The sequence below is a fragment of the Sminthopsis crassicaudata genome, chromosome 1, assembly GCF_048593235.1.
Source record: "Sminthopsis crassicaudata isolate SCR6 chromosome 1, ASM4859323v1, whole genome shotgun sequence".
In the NCBI taxonomy this organism is placed as follows: domain Eukaryota; kingdom Metazoa; phylum Chordata; class Mammalia; order Dasyuromorphia; family Dasyuridae; genus Sminthopsis; species Sminthopsis crassicaudata.
The window spans coordinates 432,224,177-432,250,138 of record NC_133617.1 but is presented as its reverse complement, the minus strand read 5'-3'; the positions used below and the strand labels follow the sequence as shown (position 1 = coordinate 432,250,138).

Below are 25,962 nucleotides of genomic sequence, written 5' to 3'. Positions count from 1 at the left end.
TTGTTCCTGTCATCTTAGCCAATCTGATAGGTGTGTAGTGCTATCTCAGAGTTGTCTTAATTTGCATTTCTCTTATCAATAATGATTTGGAGTATCTTTTCATGTGACTACAAATAGTTTCAATTTCTTCATCTGAAAATTGTCTGTTCTTTTCCTTTGACTATTTATCGATTGGAGAATGGCTTGAAGTATAAATTTGAGTCAATTCTCTATATATTTTATAAATGAGGCCTTTATCAGAACCTTTGAATGTAAAAAACGTTTTCCCAGTTTATTGTTTCCCCTCTAATCTTGTGAGCATTAGTTTTGTTTGTACAAAAACTTTTTAACTTAATATAATCAAAATTATCTATTTTGTGGTCAGTAATGATCTCTAGTTCTTCTTTGGTCACAAATTCCTTTTTCCACAGATCTGAGAGGTAAACTATCTTATGTTCTAATTTGTTTATAATATCATTATGTCTAGATCATGAACCCATTTCAACCTTATCTTGGTATACAGTGTTAGGTGTGGGTCTATACCTACTTTATGCCATACTAGTTTCCAATTTTCCCAGCAGTTTTTTGTCAAATAGTGAATTCTTATCTGAAAAGGTGGGGCCTTTGGGTTTGTCAAATACTAGATTGTTATAATTGTTGGCTATTTTGTTCTGTGAACTTAACTTATTCCACTGATCAACTTCTCTATTTCTTATCCAGTACCAAATGGTTTTTGATAACCACAGCTTTATAATATAGTTTTAGAACTGGTACAGCTAAGCCACCTTCATTTGCTTTTCTCTTCATTAATTCCTTTGAAATTATTGACCTTTTGTTCTTCCAGATGAATTTTGTTGTTATTTTTTCTAGTTCAATAAAATAAACTCTTGGGAGTTTGATTGGTATAGCAATAAATAAATAGATTAGTTTAGGGAGTATTGTCATCTTTATTATATTCTCTCGACCTATCCAAGAGCACTTGATATTTTTCCAATTGTAAATAAATTTACTATTTTTGCCTTTCTGCATATGATTTTGAGGTCTTTATGTCCTAATATATGGTCATTTTTTGTATAGGTTCCATGAACTGCTGAGAAGTGTACTCCTTTCTGTCTCCATTCAATTTTCTCCAAAGATCTATCATACCTAACTTTTCTAGTATTCTATTTACCTCTTTAACTTCTTTCTTATTTATTTTATGGTTTGATTTATATAGTTCTGAGAGAGCAAGGTTGAGATCTCCCACTATTATAGTTTTGCTGTCTATTTCTTCTTGTCACTCTCTTAACTTCTCCTTTAGGAATTTAGATGCTACACCACTTGGTGCATATATGTTTAATATTGATATTGCTTTATTATTTATGTTACCCTTTAGCAGGATATAGTTTCCTTCCTTATCTCTTTTAATTAGAACAATTTTTGCTTTTGCTTGATCTGATATCAGGATGGCTACCCCTGCTTTTTTTACTTCACTTGAAGCATAATAGATTCTGCTCCAGCCTTTTACCTTTATTCTGCATGTATCTCTCTGCTTTAAATGTGTTTCTTGTAAACAACATATTGTAGGATTCTGGCTTTTAATCCAATCTGATATCCTCTTATGCTTTATGGGAGAATTCACCCCATTCACACTTACAGTTAAGACTACTAATTCTGTATTTCCTGTCATATTATTAACCCCAAATTATAATTTTCTTTTTCCTATTCCCCTTTCCCTCCTCCCCAGTATTTTACTTATGAGCACCATTTGCCTTAAGCAGTCCTCCCCCTTTAGAGACTCTTCCCTTTTCTTATACTTTTCCTTTACTATTTCTGTTTTCCCTTCTATTTAGCCTACTCCTTTCCTTTTCCCATTTCCCCTCCCACTTTTCTATAAGGTGAGAGAAGTTTCTCAGTGAAACCAAATATATCTAATATTCTTTCTCTGAGCCAAATCTGATGAGAATAAGATTCACACAATATTAATCACCTTCACTTCTTTCCATTAGTTATAATAGGTTTTTTTTTCCCTCTTCCTGAGATGTAGTTTCTCTCATTTTACCTCCATTTTCCTCTTTTTTTTCTGGTACAATTCCCTTTCTACCTCTAGTTTATTTTTTTATATTATAAGAGTAAAATCAGATTGTACATGCACTCTCTATGTACCCAAAACAGAAATACAGTACTCAAGAGTTTTTTTTTTCTTTTTACCTCTTTATGCTTCTCTTGAGTTCTATATTTGGAGGTCAGATTTTTTGTTTAGCTCTGGTCTTTTCATCAAAAATATATGGAATTCACCAGTTTCATTGAGTGCCCATCTTCTTCCCTGGAAGAAAATGCTCAGTTTAGCAGGGTAATTTATTCTTGGCTGCATTCCAATTTCCTTCATCTTTTGGAATATTAGATTCCAGGCCCTTCTATCCTTTAAAAGTAGAAGCTGCTAGGTCCTGGGTGATCCTTATTGTGGCTCCTTGATATTTGAATTGTTTCTTTCTGGCTGCTTGTAATATTTTCCTTGGTCTGATAGTTCTGAAATTTAGCCAAGGAATATACCTTGGAATTTAAATTTTAGGATTTCTTTTAGGAGGTATTTGGTAAATTCTTTCAATGGTTATTTTACCTTTTGATTCTATAACATTAGGGCAGTTCTCTTTGATGATTTCCTGAAAAAAATAGTGTCTAGGCTCTTTTTTTCATAACAATTTTCAGGGAGTTCAATAGTCCTTAAATTGTCTCTCCTAGATCTATTTTCCAAGTCAGTTATTTTCCCAATTAAGCATTTTACTTTTTTTTTCTATTTTTTCTTTTCTTTTCTTTTTCTTTTTTTTTTGTCTTGCTTGACTGATTCTTGTTGTCTCATTGAGTCATTCATTTCCATTTGTTCAGTTCTGAATTTTAGTGAATTATTTTCTTCATTTACTTTTTTTTTTTTTTACTTTTTTTTGTATTTATCCAAATGAATTTTAAATGAGTTATTTTGGTCTATGGAGTTTTTTCCATTTCACATATTCTGTTTTTTAAGGAGTTATTTTCTGTTTCTGTTTCACAAATTCTGTTTTTCTGGGAGTTGTTTTGTTTTTCCATTTTATTAAATTTATCTTTTAATGAGTTGTATGCCTTTTCCAAACCCTCTTGCAAAATTTTCATTTCCTTTCCCCCTTTTTCTTTTAGCTCTCTTTTAAGATCCTTTTAAATTTCTTGTAGGATAGCCTTGTGTGATATATCACCCTTTTGGAGCTTCATCTGGAGACAATCTGCCTTTAGTCTCCTCAGGGTTTGAAATCTGTTCTTCTCTTTCACCTAAAAGCTGTCTATTCTCAGAGTTCTCTTTACTTTTTTACTCAATTTTTTTTTAAGATAAGGTCTGCTTTTAGGGCAGGGGAGGTTTTCCAAGCTTCCTCTATAGGTGGTGGCTTCCTCTATAAGTGTCTGCAACTGCACTTCGAGCTAGGTATATGTGGCCAGGTCCCTTGAGATTCTGGTATTTTGAAGTTCAGTATTAATCTATTGTGTTTGTGTTGGATGTTTTCTAATTTATCTATTGATCTACAGGCTTGCTACCAGGGCTGAGTAGCCAACCCTGCTTTTGTAGATTCCTCCCCGTGGATTCTCCCCCATGTAGAGCCCACATTGCTCCAGATTTGCACTGTCTGCTCTGGCATCTGTGCTCAGTTGCTTGTGCTGGCTGCCTTCCTCCCATTTCCAATTGAAACAGACCTTTTCTGGAGATCTTTGAAATTATCTTCTGCCAATAATTTGTTGCACTCCCAATATTTGTGGGTTCTACCAGTCCAGAGCTAATTCAGAGGCTGTATTTGCAATTAGTCTGAGAGTTGTAGGAAAAGGTCAGAAAGAAACGTATGTCCTCTCTGCCATTTTGGCTCTTCCCCTGGAAGTCTTGCCTCTGATTTCTCTCCATCTTACCTTTTCAAGGGTTTTTACCTTATTCCCAGCCAAACTGGACATTTTCTTGTTTCTGGGTACATGATTTTCTGTTTTCTGTCACCATGACTTTGCTCAGGCCCTCCAGCATATCTAGAGTAAAAAAATAGTTCAAGTTTTACCTTTTGTAGGCCTCTATGTTAATTCTTTCACTTGTTAATGATATTCCTTTGCCCACTGAAATTACTTTGCACGGATTTTCTACTTATTATGGGCTTCTGGCTTCCAAGTACTTTTATTTATTTTTGTTTTATCATATTACTTATTTTATTTCATTCTTTTTATATCTAGCTACTGGCTAATACAATGTCTGGCATGTCATAGATGCTTAATAAATGCTTATCAAATAAATATACATGTTTGGTAGCAAACATGCAATTGTTCCAGGAGAAGATCTCATTTGACTCTATCCCCTGAAGCTGGTAGGTCTGTTTCCACACTGGATTCAGGGTACTTTCTAAATTTGTCCACTTCTCCAATCTCTTAATGGAACCAGGAGGCTGTGAATGCAGCTTTCCAAGATTCTCTCTGTTCCAGTTCTGCAAAATATCCATTACCTTTTTTGAATGTGCTTCTTTTCTCAGCTTGGGCTCCGGTTAGAAAATGCTGAAAAGCTGGCTTACAGAGTGTTTGGTAGGCAGCCAGCGATGGCAACATTCTGGGATGATGATGAGAAAAGTGAGACCAAACCAGATACTGACATGGAATTGGTTCATGGAGTCAATAAGAAGTCAGGATTGGCTAGGGCAGAGTGCCCAGGTCAGGGGCACAGTAAGTTGAAGGAGTTCCAGGAGAAGGTAAGGGAATTTAAAGACACACCCATTCTCCAACCCATGCACATACTGCATATATCATCCCTTCAGGGGCTCTGGGACAAGTTTTTGGAAATAATAATTCCATTTAAAAGTGACCAGAGCAGGCAGGGCCACTTGAACAACATTGAAATAACATACTTTCTCCCACTTAGAGAAAACAAATCTCTAAGGTAGACCTATCCCTGTTCTTTTTATATGAATAATGCTTGGTATCATGTTCTGTCCCAATTGTATCCCAAGGTTAATCTAGATTCTCTCTATGCTGATTCATCACATTTTTTCTCCCCCTCCCTCCCATATCCAGATTTTTTCTCCTGATATAGTGCACTGTATTAGTATCAGGAAGACTTAGATTCAAATATGTTCTCAGCTACTTCCTAGCTGTGTGACATTAGTCAAGTCACTTAACCTGTGAGTCATGGCGTTATCATTTGTAAAAGGAGGGGGAAACTGGATAGTTTTTAAAATCCTTTCTAGTTCTTAACTTGATGGTCTTTAGATCCCCTGCTAACCCCAAACCTCTCGTGAAACCCCATTTGAGCATCAAGCTTGGGAGGAAACTGTATAGTGATATGTTTAGAACTGGAGGACCTGGATTCAAATCCTAATTCCTTTTTTATTTACTTATATGACTTTGAAGAAGTTATTCCCCATCTCAGGGCCTTAGTTTGCCCTCATAAAATGAAGGGATTGAGGAAAAGTAGGATGTAATAGATAGCCAGGAATTTCTGGCTTCAAATTTTGCCTCTGGCATATAATGAACCAAGAGTTCCCTTATACCAAGGAAGTCACAGGCATCATCCAAAAGTAAAATAAAGAGATTAGACTCAATGAACTCTGAGATGAATTCCAACTATAAATTTATGATCCTTTGATTCTATGAAAATAAAATAAGATAAGGGAGTTGAGTGAAATTATCTCTTTGGAACCTATCAGGTCTAACTTTCTGGGTTCTTATTTGGTCAGATGACTCAGAGATGGGAGAAGAGAAGGCACCTGAAGTGTGATCTTAGTCTGAAAATCTTTGGGAATGAGCTTAGTTTTGTGGACTGTGGGGCAATGAGAAGTCACATGAAGAGGTATTCCCTGAACCTGGCCGAACTGACTGTCAAGCTCCTCAAGGTATATGCTAGGTGGAGCTGTTGCTGGGCTTGGGAGCTGATTGTTGACAGGAGGTGATGTCAATCTCTTCCTTTTGGCTGCAGGGTCAGGAGGTACAGATTAATAGGAGGCTGAGTCTGGCAACTGAAGAGTTTTCCTTTCCAACTCTGTCGGGTTTCCCTGTGCAATTAGCCTTGAATGCCTCAGCTGCCATCAACATCCGGATTCGAGGGACTGTGGACTTCAAGCAGCTTTCAGATTTCTCCTTGGAGGGCTATATCAAGCCAAGGTACCAGAGCTGTCCAAAGTGTAGGTACTGAAGCCCCAATTCCTCAAGGGTATATCCCTAGCATGGCTCTCACCTGCCTCAGAAGAGATTAAAGGAGGCCATGGAGCTAAATAGAATTATCTATGTGGTCCAGGGGATGACTTCAGAACAATAGAAATGGCTCACATTTATGTAGATCTTCGTGGTTCTTATGTACCTTATGCATATTATTTCATTTGATCCATATAATAACTATAAGAGGTAGATATCAATCAATCATTATTAACCATCATGCCAGGTATAGTGCTGGACATCAGGCAGGAAAATATAAAAACAAGCAATCCCTCCTCAGGAAGGGCTTACACACTAAGAGATAACAAATAGAACATATATAAGTACATACAGCATAAATATAAAGTAAATTAAACCATATTCAAAGTAGTTCAATACACGGTAGTTGCGAGTAGAAGGTAAGGGAAAGCATTCTGTGCACATAGTTTAACTTCTTTTCCACCTCTTACAGCTAATTTTCTGCTCAGGTTAGGGCTATGCTCACAGCCCTCCCTGGCCCTGCTCACCCATTCTTGCCCCTGCCTCTCGATGAAGGTCTCAAAGTACTTTCTGCCTTTCTTCTTGTTAACAACAATAGTGAGTGCTGTCTCTCCCTCCATGAGCCTATCTCTCTATCTCTGTTCCCACCCTGCTCCCTCTCTCAGGCAGACACACAGAAGCATTTGGGGGATCAACAAAGTTTCCATACAAAGATTGTGCCTGACCTGCATTTTAAAGGAAGAGAAGATGCTGTCAGGAGAGAGATTGTTCCGAGCATGGAGGACAGCCAACGCAAAAGTCTGGAGAAAGGAAATGGATTGCTGTTATTGAGGAACAGAGAAAAGTTCAGTTTAGCTGCCTAACCAAATCTGGGAGGGACAGTAATGTCTAATAAAACTGGAAAAATAGGTTGAGGCCAATTTGGGGAGAGGTTTTAAACATAAACAGATGAGTTTAGATTTTATTTTTGAAGCAGTAATGAAAATATCATCATTCCCATGTTATAGATGAGAAAACTGAGGTTTTAAAAGTTTGTGACTTGCCCAAGTTCAGTATTTAGCTAATAAGTGATGTGGATGAGAAATGAATCATTATCCTTTGACTCCAAGTTTGGCATTCTTAACAGGAAACTGTACTATTGTTCCCTCTCTTCAAAACCATACTTGTGTGGGAATGGAGAGAGCTTGGTTTTAATCTTAGCATTTCTTAGCATTGATTTTTTGATTTAACTTTCAACAAACAACTTAGCTGAATTTGTTTCCCCTTTATATGTTTTATTAGATAACATATAGATATGTATATAGATATATATGTGTGTATATGCATGTATGTATGCGTATGTAAATATATGTATATCTATATGTATATATGTGTGTGCATTTGAAAACATATACAAAAAAATTTAGGAGCAGCTAGGTGGAGCCAGAGTGCATAGAATGGCAGGTGTGAAGTCAGGAAGATTCATCTTAGTTCAAATCTGGCCTCAGACATTTATTAGCTGTGGGAGCCTGGGCAAGTCATCTCACCCTGTTTTTCCTCAGTTTCCTTATCTATAAATGGCTGGAGAAGGGAGTGGTAAATCAATCCAATATGCCTGCCAAGAAAACCTCATTTGGGGTCATGAAGAGTTGGATATGATTGAAACAACAATAACAAAAAGAAATTTATGGAGGCAAAGTAAGAGAGTAGAAAGAACACTAGCTCAAGAATCAGAAAACTGGGATTCAAATCCCTTCTCTGACATTTTCTATCTCTCTGGATCTCAATTTACTCATGGGTAAACTGAGGGACTTTCTAGATCAATTAGTAAGAAATCAAATTAGTAAAAACAAAAAACCTAAGGTGTACTGTGCTAAAGGATAGGTTAGATTAGATGGCCTCTGCTTTAGAGCTATGATCCTATTAAGAGGAGTAGGAAAATGTAGAATGAAAAGAGACAGAGTGTCTTAGTGGGCAAAATACTGGAAACTGGTGTCTACCACGTGTACAAATCCTGTTTTGGACACTTACTTGCTTTGTGACCATGGACAAATCTCAGATTTTCTATTTTCCATATTAAACTTATATGTTATAAATGGGTTATAAATGGGTCATACTAGGAGTTATCATGTAGATGAAATCATAGATCCTTTAAATATTGATGTAAAATGAAGGATGCATTTTCCTTATTTTTAGAACATAATTCAATCTTCTTACAGAAGGCATGGTGGGTAGAGAAAGGAGCAAAACAAATATCTGAGGATTGGCAGAAGGTATAACTCTGGGGTTATAATCTTCCTGACATTAATAACAATAAAAGCTAACATTTTAATAGATTTGCAAAGCACTTTACATAAGATAAAATTAATTTGATTTTCATAATAACCCCATGAAATAGGTGCTATTGCTATTTTCATTTTTGCAGTTGAGGAAATGGAGGCTGAAGTGACTTTCTCAGAGTCACACAGCTTGAGAACGTCTGAGACAATTTGTAAACTTCAGGTCTTCCTGATTCTGAGATACCACTCCATTCTTTGCTTTTCTCCTGGCTCCTTCTTCTAAGAAATCATTATCATACATGGCTCACTAATTATAGTCTATCTGTGTGTTTTACCTTAGTGCTTTAATACAGATTGCAGCTCAGATGGGTGTGACAGGCTTCCATGGGAAAGCAGGGGTCAAGTGGGTGACTGGCATCCGAAGTTCCACCAGCCTCGATGGAGGAATCACAGTGAAAAGAGGTCAGGAGCTCAAGATGTTCCTGAATACGCCTGAGGAATCCATGGAACTAGTGAATTTCAGGTAGGCCCCAGGAGCAAAGCACCATATTTTACCAGATGTTTGTGAAGGCCTTAGTTCAGTGTCCCACCTTCCCTTTGGACATGGTTTGTATCAGGTGTTAACCATCTCTTAAGAGATGAGATAGTGAAGTCAGATGGGCATGATCTCAGAGGCATAGTAGTGTCTGAGTTAAATGGAAGAATCCAGGACTAGCTATGTGTTTCCCTTAGCTCTAAGCTGTATCTCACGACTGTGGATGGTGTAATGAATATTGACCGATTAAACAACCCTTCAGAGATGCAGTTCTGCACTGGAGAAGAAGGTAAGCAGCTAACCTCATCACTCCTCCATCTTGAAAGGGAAAACCTCACAAAGGACATAAGTGAAGGACCTGATTCTAAGTGTTCCTTCTTGTTTAGAGAAAAGTTATAGGAGTATTACTGTAAATTTAGGAAGCATTGTACATGTTTAATCAGTTTCTGGGTCCCTAAAAGGATGAGTTGGGAAACTCTGGATATGTGGCTACATACATGCTTATTACTGGAATGTATTATTACAAGGTTCAGAGTGACCCTAGAGTATTATTCAAAACAGAAATGACAAATCTTAAGAAGAAGAATGTTAATCTGCAGATTTTCCAGTCTTCTATATAAATTCAGGTATTTTAATTCTATTATTCCTTTCAAAGAAGCAAGCTTTCATTTCCATAGGACTGTATTTAAGATCATGGAGCCTCTTTTCTTGGAAATAGAACCCTAGAGGTATAAGGTAGATGTGGGAGTATATTTGGATGTCCATGGATGGACTTTGTCCATCTTTTCAGCATTCCAGGATCAGCAGTAACCCAAGCTATGGGTTGTTTATCTATTACTCTGGAATTGGGATCCACTACCCAATAGGGTAATACTACTATTTCTGCACTGTCACTCTTTCTTCTGTCTCCCTAGCATCCCACATTTGGGGCTGGCAGATGTGTTCCAAAGTGTCTTATCCAGCCCAGGGGCAGCCTTTCTCTCTTGCTGTGCCAATAGCTGCAGCAGTGACATTAAAGAAGCAGGACAAGGGATTGCAGCAGTACCTGCTAGAAGCTGCCTATGCTTATATTCCTCAGGTAGGACAGAACAGGATTCTATCCTACCCCCTTGCACTTCCATAATGAACCTATCATCCCAGTCTGGTTGGATCTCAGTTACCATGCATGGACAGTGCTATTTGTTCCTACAAAGTATCCAATGACTCACATATATCTCATCCTGGCCACCCAGATGGGTCACTTGGCTGAGTGAAAATGGCTGAAGGCAGCAGGATATAGCAGGAGGAACACAGACATAGGAATTAGGCAACCTGGCTTCTGATGCCATTCTGTTCCTAGCTTGCAGTGTATGTGTGGATGTGTGTGTGTGTGTGGGGGGGGTATTTAAGCATCTTTGAGCCTCAATGTCCTCTGTTAAATGAGAGAATTAGAGTAGATGATCACTAATCTAGATCCTTCTAAGGGGTCTTCTCAACTCTCATATTTTATAGTTCTCTAAATTATTTCCAAAGTTCTTTCCAGATCTAACATTCTGAGGATATATTACAGGGTGACTCAAAGGTCCTTTCCAACTTTAATACTCTACAGCAGAATTCTGCATAAATTTTATTTCTAACCAGTAATGCCCAAGGTTTTTTGTTTGCTTGCTTTTACCAAATAGCATGGCTTTTTCAAGAACATCTCAGATTTTATGGGCAATTCAGGTGAGATTCCATGAGATTTCTCGGTTGGGTTCTTTGGAGAGGAGATCAAAAGAGGTTGAGAATGGGGTGGGGAGTTAGGTTTTCTGGAACCTAAAAGGGAAGGTCATTCTAGGTAAAAATCTTGTTTTTGAAAGGGTTTCCAAAGGGTGAGGGAGCTTTCTGTTTTTTCCAGAAGGAGGGTTGGATCCCTGAAGAAGCCACCATCCATTTTTTAATGGGCACCCCAAAGTCAGAACAACCTAGGGATGTCGGTATGGATCTCAGCTTCAGTGTGCCTCAGAAGAAGCTCCGAATCAAGCTGCTTCATCCCAAGAAAAAAATTAAGGTGGATGGTAAGTGTACAAAAGAATGAAATGGTAGAATGGCTCGCTAGTGTGCCCTTATCCCGCAGCTGAATCTTTTTTTGGCAGTTTCTTAGGGTGATGTGCTTAATTTTTCACAGAAACTTAAAATTGGTAAGAACCTTAAAGGTCACCTCCATCAATAAGTATTTAGTAAGCATACATTATTGTGAGACTCTTCATCAGGAAAACTAATAAAGGCAAAAACATGGTCCTGGAGGTCATAGGGAGCCAAATTAACCTAACTTCCCTTCAAATGCAGAGGAACTTGTTACAACATCCCTGGTCTATAATCACCATTTAAACAAATCCAGTGACTAGGAGGACTTCTTTTCTATAGGCTAAACTGCCCAAGTTCATTCAACAAGTTTTTGTTTTTATTTTTGCTTTTATGCCTTGGCATCCCAACCATCCTTCTCCTTTGGATCCAATGTAGTTTGTCAATGTCCCTCTGAAATGTGGCTTCCTGAACTGATCCCAATAAATACTTCATATGTTATCTGATCAGGACAAAATACAATGGAGTTATCCCTTTTCCTGACTTGGATCCCACGTGTATCCAAGTGCTTGGGGCTAGCTATTTTGTGCTTGCCTTTCTTTGCATTCTCAGCACTTAGCACAGGTGCTTGGCTTTCAGTGAGCTTGATAAATGCTTACAGACTAAATAATATCAATGCAGTTCACAATTACATTAGTTTTTTTTTTAAGTTGTAGTTTTACATTGTTGATTCATGTGGTCAACTAAAACCTATATTTTTATGCTTCCTTCTGCAATATTGCCTCTAGCTTAAACACATCTTGAATTGAAAAGTTTACAATTTTCAGACCACCCAGTAATAGGCTCAGCTAAAGCTGTGGAAAGAGAAATTGATGTAGGCCCTCACCAAATATTCATTTAGGAATAAAAACTTGATTTTGAAAGTACTAAATAAAATTTTTACTCCTTTTTGCTCCACTTTCCTCCATCAGCTCTTTTGACAGAAACTCATTAACATGTTTTTTTGTTTTTTGTTTTTTGTTTTTCCAAATAGGAAAAATAGATTCTTTCCAAAGTACCCGCTTTGGCCACCTGGAAATGATCTTGGATGACAAGGATGTCTATTACATCAAGGTTTGTCCATGGGCCCCCAAGTCAAATCAGTTACATTCAACAGATTTTACAAAATAGTTTTTACATATGTATGTAATTCTTGGAGACTTCTGTAACAAAGTAACATCAAAAGACTTTTTCTAAAGAAACTACCATGTGCAATATACTAAAGATAAATAAATTGTATTTGTCTTCAGGGAGTTTATAGTCTAGGAGATAAAGAGAGCAACATAAATAATAAAAATTAGAATGTGATAAGTGAGTGGTATGGGAAGAGAAGACTATGTCAGAATTGCACAGACGGCAAGATTATGTCTATCTGGTGTGGGAAGTTTTTATAAAGAGTCTAGCATTTTTGTTTGGCCTTGAATCATGGATAGGAATTCAGGGAAAAGAATAAGAATGGTGAAATTCCATGGCTAGCAAATGACATGATGAACATTTGAGGTTTGGTAAGAAATCCAATGATTTGTGGCTTGAACATAGAATTTGTGAAGGTGGTGGAGGTGGTAGTAATAATAATGATAACCATACTTTGTTGTTGAGTTGTTTTCAGTTGTATTCAATTTTATGACCCAGTTTGGGGTTTTCTTGACAAAGATAATAGAATGGTTGTTGTTTCCTTCTCCAGCTCATTTTACAGATGAGGAAACTAAGGCAAAAAGACTTAAGAAATTTGCCCAGGGTCACACAGCTAGTGTCTGTCAGATTTGAATTTAGTTCTTCCTGATTACAATGATCTTTACCCGTGGAGTCACCTGATTGAAAATATTGAATGAAAGTTTTGCAAGAGTGAATTTTGAAAATCATCCATGCATATATTTTGAAAATAAAAAAGGAAATATTGAATGAGGTCAGATTTTGGGTATCTTTAAATGCCAAATTTGGGAGTTTTATTCATAGAATCATTAATCTAGAGCTGAAGGGACCCAAAGGCAATCTGATCCAGTTTCTTCATTTTACAAAGGAGGAAATTGAAATTCAAAGTAAGTGAATTGTCCAAAGTCCCACGGCAATGAATGTCAGAAGTGGGTAATGGAGAATCATTGAAGGTTATGGGGCAGAGGAGTGATATAATCCTAATTGTTCTTGAAGAAATATTTTTGGGCAGCATGAGAATAGTATATTGGAGCAGGGGAGACTGGAGGAATGCAATTCATTTAGGAAGGTATTATAATAGTGCAAGTGCAAAGACTTAAACTAGTTTGATAAATAATAAATAATATATATGATAAATAATAAACTAGTTGGAATATAGAGGAGAGGACATATAGAAAACATATTTTGAAGGTTGAATCATATGGGCTAATTATTCAGGAGATAGATAATACACCCATTTTCCCTATCTCCAGATTATTTTTATAATGCTTATACTATGTCATTTTTCTCTCCTAATGGGGACCCTTAGATCCTAATTAGTATAGATATTTTTCAGACTCAGCTATACATGTCCAGGGGTTCTGGGTTAGTGCAATATTTTTTTGGAAAACATATCTGATACATTATCTTCTCTACACCTTTGGGAAGGAAGGTGATCAGATGTCTAATGAATGAAAAAGCATTATTAAGCACATACTATGTTCTTAGCATTTATGTAGTACCTACTAAATGCTAGATGCTGTACTAAGTGTACTGTACAAATATTATCTCATGTGATCTTCACAATAACATTGTGAGGTAGATGCTGTTATAATCACTTTTTTGAAGAAACTGAGGTAAAGGTAAAAAGAGATTAAATGATTTTCCCAGGATCACATAGTTAGGCTGGATTTTTAGGTCTTCCTAACTTCAGGCCCAGATCACTATGCATTTTACCACTTAGTGATAGAGGCAATCATTAGTTGGGAAAGAAGAATATACATTGTATTTATATTTATATAAATATTATATGTCAATAGTTTAATCAGGTAACCCCAGGTCAAAAGGTCTGGGGACAAAAGGGGTGAAAAATGATTTCTGACCTAGACAAAAAGATAACTGAAGAGAGAAGCAGCTCTTTATTTCAAAGTCATAATAACCTCCCATTAAATGAACCTGGGGGCCTGCCTAATAATGACAGCCTAATTAATTGAACACCTTTGCCAATTGTGTGTGCCAATGTTTGAACTAAAAATGTCATATGACTCAAGTCCCTGAATTTATAAATAAAGAAACTGAGGCCCAAAGAAATCAAATAACAAGTTAATAATGGGATTGGAATGAAAATTCAGGTTTCCTATTTTTCAGTTCAATGCTCTTTCCATAACCGAGCTCTGTTATTTTTCAGAAATTTCAGCATTATTAGAGTTCTACTCAGTGGTCTATTTGTATCTGCCTAGGGTCAATGGTCATTCCCTAGCTGCCCTCACCATTTTCTATTGCCCTCTGAATTTCTGAACTCAATCACATGAACATCTCTGAGTAAATTCTCCCAGATAGAGAATATCTTAAAAGCCAAGCAAGAAGGACATAAGGACATAGAGGAAGAGTTAATTAAATCCCCCTAACTCCCACTATTTCATTTCTATTACATTTAATGACCTAACTTTTTAAGAAAGGGACAAAGGACATGAACATGGATGCTTATTTCAGGGGCTGAGTGATGTCCAGACGTCCAGAGGGGAACAGAGATATGAGACTCAGCTGGAGGCGAAGCTGATCAGACAAGGCAACCCTGTAATTCTCATGGGCAACATCACCAAACAAGTTGGCAGGAAGATGACATTCTCTGTGTCCCTGATGAATGTGCTGAAGGACAAAGCCTTTTTGTCAGGTAGGAAGAAGGAACAAATCAATAATAGTCCTTGTCCCTGTAGACTCTTACATTGTGAATTCCTTCTCCTTCTCTCTTTTTTCTTCTTATTACTCTCCTAGCCCTACTCAGCTTCCCCCCCTCCCTCCAAACTTTATAGATGCACAAAATGTTTGGGATGAAAGAGACCTTAGAGATCATTAAGTCTAGTTTCCTCACTTGACAAATGAGGAAATGGAAACTCAGAGAGATGGAGTTATTTGTTCAAGGTCACTCAGCTAATTGGTGGCAGAGCTTGGAATAAGAACCCAGTGTCCTAACTCCCAGTGACTGCCATCATTTTTCTTAAGGCTCACTGAGAACAAATCCAAGCCATGAATCCATTCCTCCCCTCCTCCCTCCAGCCTCAAATCCTGAGCTTTCTCATAAGTCTCTGGTTAGTCCCAGATCTATCTTCCATCTCTCTTCCTCCTCCTTTCCTTAAATCCATTTGGAGATTATTCCCTTGACTATTGTTTCACCACTGGGTCTGCTGTCCCACTGATTGGTTCTGCTTATTCCAGTCACTTAGTGAGCCTTTCTCTCTGTAGCAATCCTGGAGAAGAAGTCAGAGGATGGACTCCAGCTGTATGCACTAGAAGGAGAAGCCTACCTGCCAGATATTCTGGGTTTCCATGCCATTGGCCTGTTGCAACAAAGAGGAAGCCTCTGGACCAATGCTCTAAGGATAAAATATGGTCTTCTAGGTATTACACCATTTTTGTGAGTGTCACATTTCCCAGGAAAGAGGAACTGGATCTATGTATCCCAAGTTAGCATCCTATCCAGGAAGTTAATGCCATCTGAGTTCTTTATTGAGAAGTAGATTTAGATCTGGATAGGATTTTAAAAAATCATTGGATCCAACTCTTTCATTTTACAGATGAAGAAACTGAGCTACAGAGAAATGAAATAACACATAATTAATTAATAATTATCTGGAATTTAGACTCAAGCTCTCCAGACTCTAAGACCAGTACTCTGTCTACTCATTACTCTCTGCTGCCTCATTGAAAGGGCCCTTTATATTTCTTTTTTGAAAACTGACTAATGATAACATAGAGTATTGGACTTTATATTATCTCTGACAGATCTCTAATTTCTTCTTTGCTGCCAACAACTAAGAGGAAAAAGAGGATGGTAGTCTTCTTTCAAAGTTGTGATTGGCAGGAAGGCAGAGGAAATCTTGAAAGAAAGTAGAGATATGAACTCAGAGATGTATTTTCTACCTTAAAATTAGTTGAAATCTAGAGAAGCATAAATCCAAGGTGTGTGTGTAAAACCTGCGTGAGATATGGCATGGTATAGTGGGAAAAAGCTTGGAGTAAGAAATACTTGGATATAAGATCTAATTCCATTACTTTGTGACCTCAGGCTATTGTGTTTTGAGAAGTAAAAGTAATTAGGTAGTAATGTTATTTCTACCCCATGTTACAGAAGATGTTACAGGGCCATAAATTTAGAACTAGAGAAGATCTTAGTGAACATCAAGCCTAGTCCCCTCATTTAACAAATGAGGAAATTGAGGATCCAGAGAAGTGATGCGATTTGGTCAAAATCACATATCTTATCTCTGATTCCATAACCAATACTCTTTCCACCATACCATGTCTTGATCCTCTCTTGGGACTCATTAAATACTAAAGAAAGGCTGGTTTGCTGGGGCTGTGGGTATCCTGTGCTCTCCTATCCCAGGAGCTGGGCTGTGTGTTTGCCTGGTAGGAGAAGGGCAGGTCTTTCTGTGTTGACCGGCATAGGAGAGGCTAAGCACCTCCAGCAGGAATGCAATGCTGCCCAGAAGCTCAAAGTGGAGAACCACCTGGAGGTATACAAGCTGGACCTTGGGCATGAATTTCATTGTACCCAGGTGCCCACGTATAACCACAAGGTAGGTGGCTGAGCAGAGTAGATATCTACATTACACCCCAGTCTGCCTTTGCTGTAGTCCTGAAGATGGGATTGGAGATGCGGGAGGGTTCTATTAATTTATTTTACTAAATCACAGCTGATGTCACAATCATGTATCATGAATGAGAACTCTAACTTCTTTTATAATTTGCTTCTGAGGGAAGCCAAATGAATCCAATGTTTAAGGCTAGGCTTGTTTAAAACAGTAATCCACTGTTTTTTGGGGGGCCCCTGGATATTCATTTATTGACTTATTTCAGGAGTACTTATTAAGTGATCTAAGATCCCAACCAGGAATGAAAACCAACTCCTTGACCAGATCCCACCAGAGAGGCCAAACTGAAGGAGAGTAAAATAGGTCTGAATGTACCCAACAGTTATGGGAAACAAAGAAGGATTGTTTTTTTTGTCTCATTGACTAACTTATTCAATGGGTAACTTAATTGCTGTTGCCCATCTAGCAGTTGAGAGAGACTAAAAGACTGGATTCTTCTCTCTACTTTTTCCCCCCTTCTTATGAATGATCTCTCTTGACATAAGCTGCACTTGTCAGAACATGTGAATCTTTGTGTTCACATCCAGGGGAAGGAGAAGGAAGGACATTGAGAGGGCTATCAGGGGAAAGAGGGCTTTAGGAATCATAACATAAAACTAGGGATGTTTACCTTGAAGAAGAGAAAGCTTGGGTTGGGAATGGGGAAAGATGATAGTCATTTTCTAAAAATTGAAAGGAATTGGAAGAGGAGACTTCTTCAATGTAGTTCTACAAGACAGAGCTAAGACTGAGGATTGGATGTTTCCAGGTCCCACTTGATTTCTAAACTAATCATAAGAAACAGTTTTCTAAAGCAGTCAACAATAGAATGGCTATCCCTGTAATGAAGCAAAAAATTTTCTGACTTTGGAAGTATTCTAGTAGAAGAACAAATATGTGTCAAGGATGTTGTGAAAGGAAAGTTCAAAAGAATCATATGTTTGAACTGGAGAAACCCTGAAGTGTAATCTGATTTAACCTCCTCATTTTACATTTATGGAAACTGAGTCCTAGGAAGTTTTTAGTAACTTGCCCAACATTACTCAAATGAGATGTAGTACAATCAAGATTTGAACCCAATTCCTCAGAAGCCAAATCCACCAGTGACTTCTGAGTCTCTTTCAGTTCTGAGCTTCTGTGGATTCTCATAACTTTAATAATTATTCCAAACTCTTCACACTGACCTTCTATTTGATTATTAAATAAAGCCCCCTAAGGAATGCATAAAGTGAGATACTTTATATTTTGACAGAATTACGGAACTTAGAAATAGAAAAGACCTAAGTGCCTGTTGAATCCAAATCATAATTAAAAGAAAAGAAATCCCCACTATTGCCTGTTCAACAAGTAGTTATTCTGCCTCTGCTTAAATGCCTCCGTTGTGAAGGAACCAATTCTTCTCTCAAGGAAGCCCATTCCATTTCTGGATGGCTCCATTAAGGTTTTTCTGGACATCTAATTTGAATTTCTTATATTACAACTTCTGCCCATTGCTCCTGGTTCCGTCCTCTGGGGCCAAAAAGTCTCATTTCTCCACCACGTGAAAGTCCTTCAAATACTTGAATATATATTTGACTTTCTCTTTCCTTTTCCTGCTAAACTCCTGAATCTTTCAACTAGACAACATGTATTATGGACCTAAAGCCTTTCTCACCATGCTGATTGCCCTGCTCTGAAAGCTTATGATATTCTTACATGACATTACCCAGAATTGAATACTGTATTCCAGATGTAGTCTAACATGAAGGAATTTTACCTAAGTTCCTATTCCCTTTTCCCCCTACTTTTCCCTACTCCCATTTCCCAAGTTTTTGAGTTTTTTCAAAGTAGTCTCCTTGAAAAAGAGTGAATATTGAAAGAGCAGTAGTGATACTAAAGATGCATAATGAGACATTCATTTCTAGACTGGGACAATTCACAAATTTATTTTGCTTTATTATGCATATTTGTTATAAGGGTTTTTTTCCTTCTCCTATCCTATACCTCTCAACCTGTCTCAAATGTAGGGAAAGAGATGAGGAGAAAAAAAGAAATGCTTGTAAATTGGCAAAAGAGGGAGGCTGACAGAGAAAAGAGGGACTTAAGGGAAAGGAAAGAGGGATGTGATTAAGCACTATATTGTAGTTTTTGTTGTTGTTTGTCCTTTGTTCTGGGAGATAACCATGACATTAGAAAGGTTGTGCCATGATATATAAGTGAATTGGATGAAAGTGAGGGAGGACTGTATAAAGTCATCAGTCTCACTTTGTCCTCAGAGCTATCTGGCTCTTGTAGCAAAATACAGATCAAGATGATTAAAGATGCCCCTGGATGCAGTGGGAAATCCTTGACATTTTTAAGCTAAGGTTTATCAAAAGGTCTCAGTTTAACTATAGCAATAGCCCATATTCAGTGATTAAGGTTAGGTAAGAAATAAATGAGACAAAGAATGGCCTTTTTTTAAGGAGATTGAACCAATCATGGATTGATTCAATGAGTTCTGTGTGTGGAGTACTGTGCTAGGGTGTGGAGGAGATGCAAAGTGACAATAAGACAAGGTTCTATTCTCAAGAAGCGAGTAGTCTTACAGAGATAATATGTAAGTCCAACCTTGAGAGAATTAACATTGAGGTGTTTTTTTCAACCAGGTTCAACTACAGCACGAGGAGAGTATGTCCCGTCTATATTCCATGTTGGAAGTGAGTTATGGAAAACACTGGGATGAAATCAACAATAAAAGGAAGCTCCGAATCAGCCAGACCTTCAAAAATGACTCTGGCCCATCCCTGAGCAACTACTTCATGGAGGTAAGCCTTGTCTCTCTTCTTGAGGCTGTTGAAATACAGTCTATGAGGTGGAAAAGACAATAAACAGAGGGAGGCACTGAGGTATGTCTAAGCCACAGTCTCAGACATCTATAATTGAAGGAGAATTCAAGGAGTCGCTTAGTTTAGCCCCTGCCTCCAGACAGAACCACACTTGGTGATATGGATTTACTCTAGGTGGAAACTTGGTAGCCAACAGAGCTGATGGCCAGGGAGCACTTGCTCTTTATCATAAAGATATTAGATCTGTTCCCAGGAGAACCTGGGTTCAAATATATCACAAGTTTGTGTGAACCCAAGCAAGTCATTTAACCTCTCATTTATAAAATGAGGAGGCTGACATGTGCAAAAATGCTTGTGGCAGCCCTTTTTGTAGTGTCAAAAAAACAGAAACTGAGTGGATGCCCATCCGTTGGAGAATGGCTGGGTAAATTATGGCATATGGATGTTATGGAATAATATTGTTCTGTAACAAACGACCAGCAGGATGATTTCAGAGAGGTCTAGAGAGACTTACATGAACTGATGCTGAGTGAAATGAGCAGTACCAGGAGATCATTATACATACAAGAAGATTATACAATGATCAATTCTGATGGGTGTGGCTCTTTTCAACAATGAGATGATCCAGGCCAGTTCTGACGTGCCCTCTGCCATCCAGAGAGAGGACTTTGGAAACTGAAGGTGGTTCACAACACAGGATTTTCAATCTTTTTGTTGTTGTTTGTTTGTATTTTATTTTCTTTCTCATTTTTTCCCATTTGATTTGATTTTTCTTGTGTAGCAAGATAATTGTATAAATATGTATGTATATATTGGATTTAATATATATTTCTACTATGTTTAACATATATTGGACTACTTGTCATCTAGGGGAGGGGTGTGGGAGAAAGAGGAAGCAAATTGGAACACAAGGTTTTACAAGGGCTAATGTTGAATTATCCATGCATATATTTTGAAAAATAAAAAGCTTTAAAAATAATGAGGAGGTTGGACTTGGCCTCTCAGGTTACTACTAGCTTCAAACCCCTTTTTAGTGGTTTTGAACTACAAAGATGAAAAAGGACCTCTTTTTTGTGTCAGGGACCCTTTTGACTGTCTGTGAGGCCTATGAACTCCTTCTCAGAGTAATGGTTTGTAAATGTACAAAATGAAATAAATAAGATTGCAAAGAAAGCCAATTATACTGAAATGTAGTTATCAAAATGTTTTTAAAATCCACATATCCAGGTTATAAACCCCTCTTTTAAAGCTATGATCCATTGATTTCCTATGTTTGATTTCATTACCACACATAGTACTGGAGAAGTGCTGAGGATGCCATCAGTCACACCATGTCCTTTGTTCCCCTAGTTCCTGCTGCAGGTGCCTGAGAGGCAGGTGGATTACCGAACTCAATTCCAACATTCCAGCTTCTCCGAGGGCCACGTGGAGATCAGCACTCATCTGAAGGTGCAGTATAATGGTCGCCTGCCCTTCATGGCTGGATTTCAGTGGAAGGACATGTCCCGAGGTCTTCAATGGAAATGGGAAGGTGAGCAGCTGCAGGACATCCCTAATTTCTTGGGGAAACTTTTGATGTCCCTTGGAGAATTGGTGTGAAGGAATACCCTTTGAGACTTCTTCCCTAAGAGACCGCAATAGGGCTCCTGTAGAAGGGTAGAATTATTAATTCATGCCATAATTGGATGGCTCCATGAGACCCAGCATAGTCCTAGATTCTAGGAATCAGAACAACTTTGAGACATGATTCTTGACCCTAGGGACTTTCATTCTAATTGGGTGAATAGGATGATAGAGGAACAAGTCAGGTGTGGTTTAAGTAAGGCAGGAGTGTGATAATAAATATTTAACAGTGAAACCTGTAGCACACTTTTAAGTTTAATCTGCATTGTTTGCATTTTCTCCATCACTTTCTTAAGTCTAGATAACCAACAGAATAATAAATAATTATTTTTCCCTTTCTTCATATACCTAACACTTAGTTTCTGATCATGGTGAGATTCACTATGCCGGGAATCTCTCAAGGAATGAATTGGAAAAAAAGGTCAAGTCAAAGGAGGCAGAATCCACTTTCATTCAAGTCAACATTGCCATTCTAGAGATAATCATATATGGGATTGTCAGAACTCAAATATTCCAAAAGATCTGTGATCTCATTGATGTAGATGTAGATCCTCCCTCTAAGGATGCACACCCATTCAACTTTGTCACCAACCTAACCCTGTTACAGCAAAAATTGCTGTTTTCATTTCCTTTTCTTTCCTTGTCTACTCACCCCTGCAAATCTAGAACCATGAACCATGATGAAATTAACTCGTGACATTATTTCTGGCTAGGATAGTCTACTCCTTTTCTTTCCAAACCAAAATCCTCATCTCTGGCCATAATTTTCTCATGTATGCTATTTCCCTTATTAGAATATAAGCTTTTGACATCATCAATATGGGAATTTGTTTTTTCTTGACTATGCATATTTGTTACAAGATTTTTTTTCTTTTTTTTTCCATTGGAGCAGTAAGAACAGAAAATAAAAAATAGATTTTTGTTAAGATAAAAAATTAAATTTTATTAAGTTCATTAGTAAAGATGTTTCTTCGTATTTAACATGTATTGGTCAACCTGCCATCTAGGGGAGGGGTGGGGGAAAGGAGGGGAAAAGTTGGAACAGAAGGTTTTGCAAGGGTCAATGTTGAAAAATTACCCGTGCGTATGTTTTGTAAATAAAAAAATAAAGTTTAAAAAAAAGAAAAGATGTTTCTTGAGAGCAAGGGCTATCTTTCCTTTTGTTATTTGTATCTCCCATATTTAACAAAATGTTTGGTACATAGTAAGTAGTTAATAAATATTCTTTCATTCATTCATTTGATCAGTTGGCATTTTCTTTTAATACATGACCAACTCATCCCTTTTCTCTGCTTATATATTGCTTTGATGTTATCCTTTCCTCCAGTTCTTCATAATTCTTTGTACCATGTTACAGCCAACTCATATCCATCCATCACTGTCTGGATGATAATCACTTTCACTTCTTCAGAGACTCTTGTCTTCAATGACTTAACAACTCCAATAGAATATTGGTAACAAGGCTGCTATTATCAGATTATATTCCAAGTTAACTCCTATGGCCTCATGTACTTGTTCCTTTCCAGTCCCTTGGTCAGCAGAAAGTAAAGTTTGCATGTAATAACAACATCAGTAATAATAATAATAATGGCTATGGCTTGCAGAGCTATATACATTATTTCATTTGATCCTCACAATAACTTTGTGAAAGTAGATGCTATTATTATCCTCATTTTACAGATGAGGAGACTGAGGCAGAAAAATCAATTCCAGTATTTCAACCAACACCTACATATGTTTGACCTGGGTAGCTTTTCTGTCTCTCTCTTTTTTTCCTTGACAAAGGAACTCAATATTTATAGAAGGCTGTGGTCCCATGGCTTCCATTCTTCTGTCCTTCCCTCCCTCTTCTCTCTCCCCACCCCCAAACAGGTGCATTGAACTTGGATACTCCATGGTTGCTGTTGTCCCTGGCTCACAGGCTGCACCAACCTCACCGTTCTATGTATCAGGCCATTTGGGAGCTGACAGCAGGGAAAGCCTTGTCCATCAAGAACCTAGTAGTGGAGCTGTCCTGCAAAGACAAAATTCAAAACAAAGAAGGGAAGATCCACATTTACACCCCAACCACCACCTATCTCAAGGTGAGTCCAAGGACTTCTGTTCAATGGTTGGATGTATAATAAGCACTCAAGAAATACCTATATGATTAAGCTACATATTCTATATATCTAGAAATACTTATTAATTAAGATAGAGAGAGAGGATTTGCACACACATATGCACACACCTATATACATATCTATATATAGTAAATGTGTGTCTCTGCTTTGCATGACAAAGTCCTTGTACATAAGTCCCTCCTTATTCAATTGGCCTCTGGTCCTTGTCAAGATTTAGCAACTTGGTCCTGGGAGGTGAGACTCCTTGCTGTTGGGGGAACTTGATTTTGCATCATCAGTGAGCATTTGTGTATGTGTATATCTGTATTTGTATACGTGCACACACACACACACACACACACACACACACACACACACACATATATATATATATATATACATACTAAATTATAATACTATGCTGAATTATCCTGAGCAAGTTGCTTTTTCCTTCTGATGATTTATATGTAACCCTTTAAAATCTGCAAAGCTCTTTAAGAATCCTTTGAAGGAGATAGGTTAGATAGAACTATTTCCATTTCAGAGATCCAGAAACTAAGTCACAGAGGTTACAGCCATAGTCACCCAGATAATAACTATCAAAAGCCAAATTTGAAACCGGGCTCTCCCAACTCCTACTGACTTTTTCCACCATTCAATACTGTATTTAAGCTTCCTCTAACTCTAAAACCCCAGGATATTGTTATCCTATGAATCTTGTGTGCAGAGGATGTGTATGAGTGTAAGCCATAGAACCAGGATTTGAACTAGGGTCCTAGGATGTCCTCCAGCATCTAGAACTGATCACCTTTAAGTCTCTTATAAATATAAGATTTTTTGAATTGTATATCCTGTAATAGTTGTCCCAAAAGGAGAGAGTGATATAATTTGAGAATTGCCATGTGGTATAGTGGATAAAGTGCTGAACTTAAAGTCAGGGAACCCGAATTCAAATTTTGCCTTAGATATGTGTTAGCTGTTGAAGGAGATAAGTTAGGTACAATTATTTCTATTTTACAGATCCAGAAACTAAAAGTCAGAGACCTTACATGAGAGAGAACCATGATTACCCAGATAGTAAGAATGAAATTTGAAACCAGACCCTGGACAAGTTACTTCTTTCAGATTCAGTTTTCTCATCTGTAAAATGGGATAATAATGGCACCTACCTCCCAGGATTGCTATAAGGAAAAAAAAGTGAAATAATATTTGTAAAGTTCTTTGCAAGCCTAAAAGGATTCTAGATGTACTAAATATTAACACTTCCCCCTACTGACCCATTCCCAATGTCTGAAATTTCCATGATTAGAGCTTTCTTTAGATCGTCCTATGAGGTTTTTTGGTCTTTCTATCTTTTCTGCCAAATAAATGAAAATACTCTTGGGAAGGGCAATACTTTTGGCCTTTATGAGTAGTCTGTTGTATAGCGCAAGTTCCTGTAAAGAGAGGACATGGGAAAAGTGGATTAAAAATGAAAAGAGAGAAAAGGGTCTAGTCTTCATCTCCTTCCCAATTTTGCCTCAGGCTGGACTTATCTTTTCTTCTAGTTTAAGGGGATGTTTTGCACTTTGGCAAATCTGGCTTTGGCTTCTGCTGACTTGAGACTGACGAGTTTTTTCCTTTGGCGCTTGGTTTCCAGCTTCTTAATAGTTGGATTGGCCTTCTCTTTATAAAACCGTTGCTCCCAATGCTAGAGGAGATAAGTAACCTTTTCCCACTGGCCTCAGAAAGCTGGTGCCATTTCCCTGGGAGGCCTCTACAAGGAGACCAGTGTGGTTGTCTCATTTACAGGCCTCCACATTGATTACCTGGGACCAGAGTGTTCTCCGAAGCCATGGTGAGCTGGTGACCACCTGGAGTCCCCTGATTCAGATCAAGGTTCACCTGGAGAATCGTCGGGACAAGAAGCTCTTCCACTGTTGGCTGAAGGGTCCCAGGCAGGGACTGAACCTGACTTCTGTTTACAGACACACCGAGCAGGTGAGAACATGGCCCCTGGTTGTTTATGCGGTTTGGCTGGGAGGGCCCTGTCCTCCTTCTGTAAGGTCAGTCCCTGAAACCAGTCACAGACTGGTTGATGCTTTTATAATTTTGATGCTTAATAATTGTGACCTCTGGAGACATGATACCCAGCTACATTGTCCAGGGCACCCAGAGTCCTTGGTGTGGTCCTTGTGCTCAGCTGACCTCTGGTCTTGGTCAATGCTCTGCAAACTGGTTCTGAGAGGTCAGATTCAGTCCAGTGCAGAAATTCTTGTTTGACATTATCAATCAAGAAAGTTAAGCATTTATTAAATGCTTATTCTGTGCCAGGCTAGAGAGACAAAGGAAAGCAGAATCAGTACCTACCTTTGCATTGTAATAGGGAAAACAATATGTACATAAATAGGTATATGAAAGATACACACACACACATACATATATATATATATATATATATACACACAACTGTTCTTTCCCTTAAGGGACTTGCAATGAAATAGGGATATAGCATGTAAATAAAATAGGTATATGCAACATACATATGTTTATGCTCTCTCTTTGGGGACCTTTGCATTGTAATGGAGGAGACAAAATGTAAGTAATTAGATATATACAAAAGTCATACATATATATACATATATGCATGTGCTCATATTCACATAGCTCCTACTT

At 37.8% G+C, this 25,962-nt stretch overlaps 1 protein-coding gene across 1 annotated transcript in view; it reads left to right on the top strand.

The window, feature by feature from the left end:
* LOC141550295 (uncharacterized) overlaps nucleotides 1-25,962 on the top strand; it is a 155,855-nt gene that overhangs the window by 38,804 nt on the left and 91,089 nt on the right. The window contains exons 15-29 of the mRNA XM_074280791.1: nucleotides 4,485-4,697; nucleotides 5,682-5,837; nucleotides 5,921-6,105; nucleotides 8,734-8,916; nucleotides 9,126-9,217; nucleotides 9,843-10,006; nucleotides 10,805-10,964; nucleotides 12,005-12,084; nucleotides 14,635-14,815; nucleotides 15,385-15,540; nucleotides 16,591-16,721; nucleotides 19,403-19,561; nucleotides 20,933-21,113; nucleotides 23,078-23,289; nucleotides 25,099-25,287. Of these exons, the coding sequence (XP_074136892.1) occupies nucleotides 4,485-4,697; nucleotides 5,682-5,837; nucleotides 5,921-6,105; nucleotides 8,734-8,916; nucleotides 9,126-9,217; nucleotides 9,843-10,006; nucleotides 10,805-10,964; nucleotides 12,005-12,084; nucleotides 14,635-14,815; nucleotides 15,385-15,540; nucleotides 16,591-16,721; nucleotides 19,403-19,561; nucleotides 20,933-21,113; nucleotides 23,078-23,289; nucleotides 25,099-25,287 (2,442 nt within the window). The remainder of the gene's footprint in view (nucleotides 1-4,484; nucleotides 4,698-5,681; nucleotides 5,838-5,920; nucleotides 6,106-8,733; nucleotides 8,917-9,125; nucleotides 9,218-9,842; nucleotides 10,007-10,804; nucleotides 10,965-12,004; nucleotides 12,085-14,634; nucleotides 14,816-15,384; nucleotides 15,541-16,590; nucleotides 16,722-19,402; nucleotides 19,562-20,932; nucleotides 21,114-23,077; nucleotides 23,290-25,098; nucleotides 25,288-25,962) is intronic.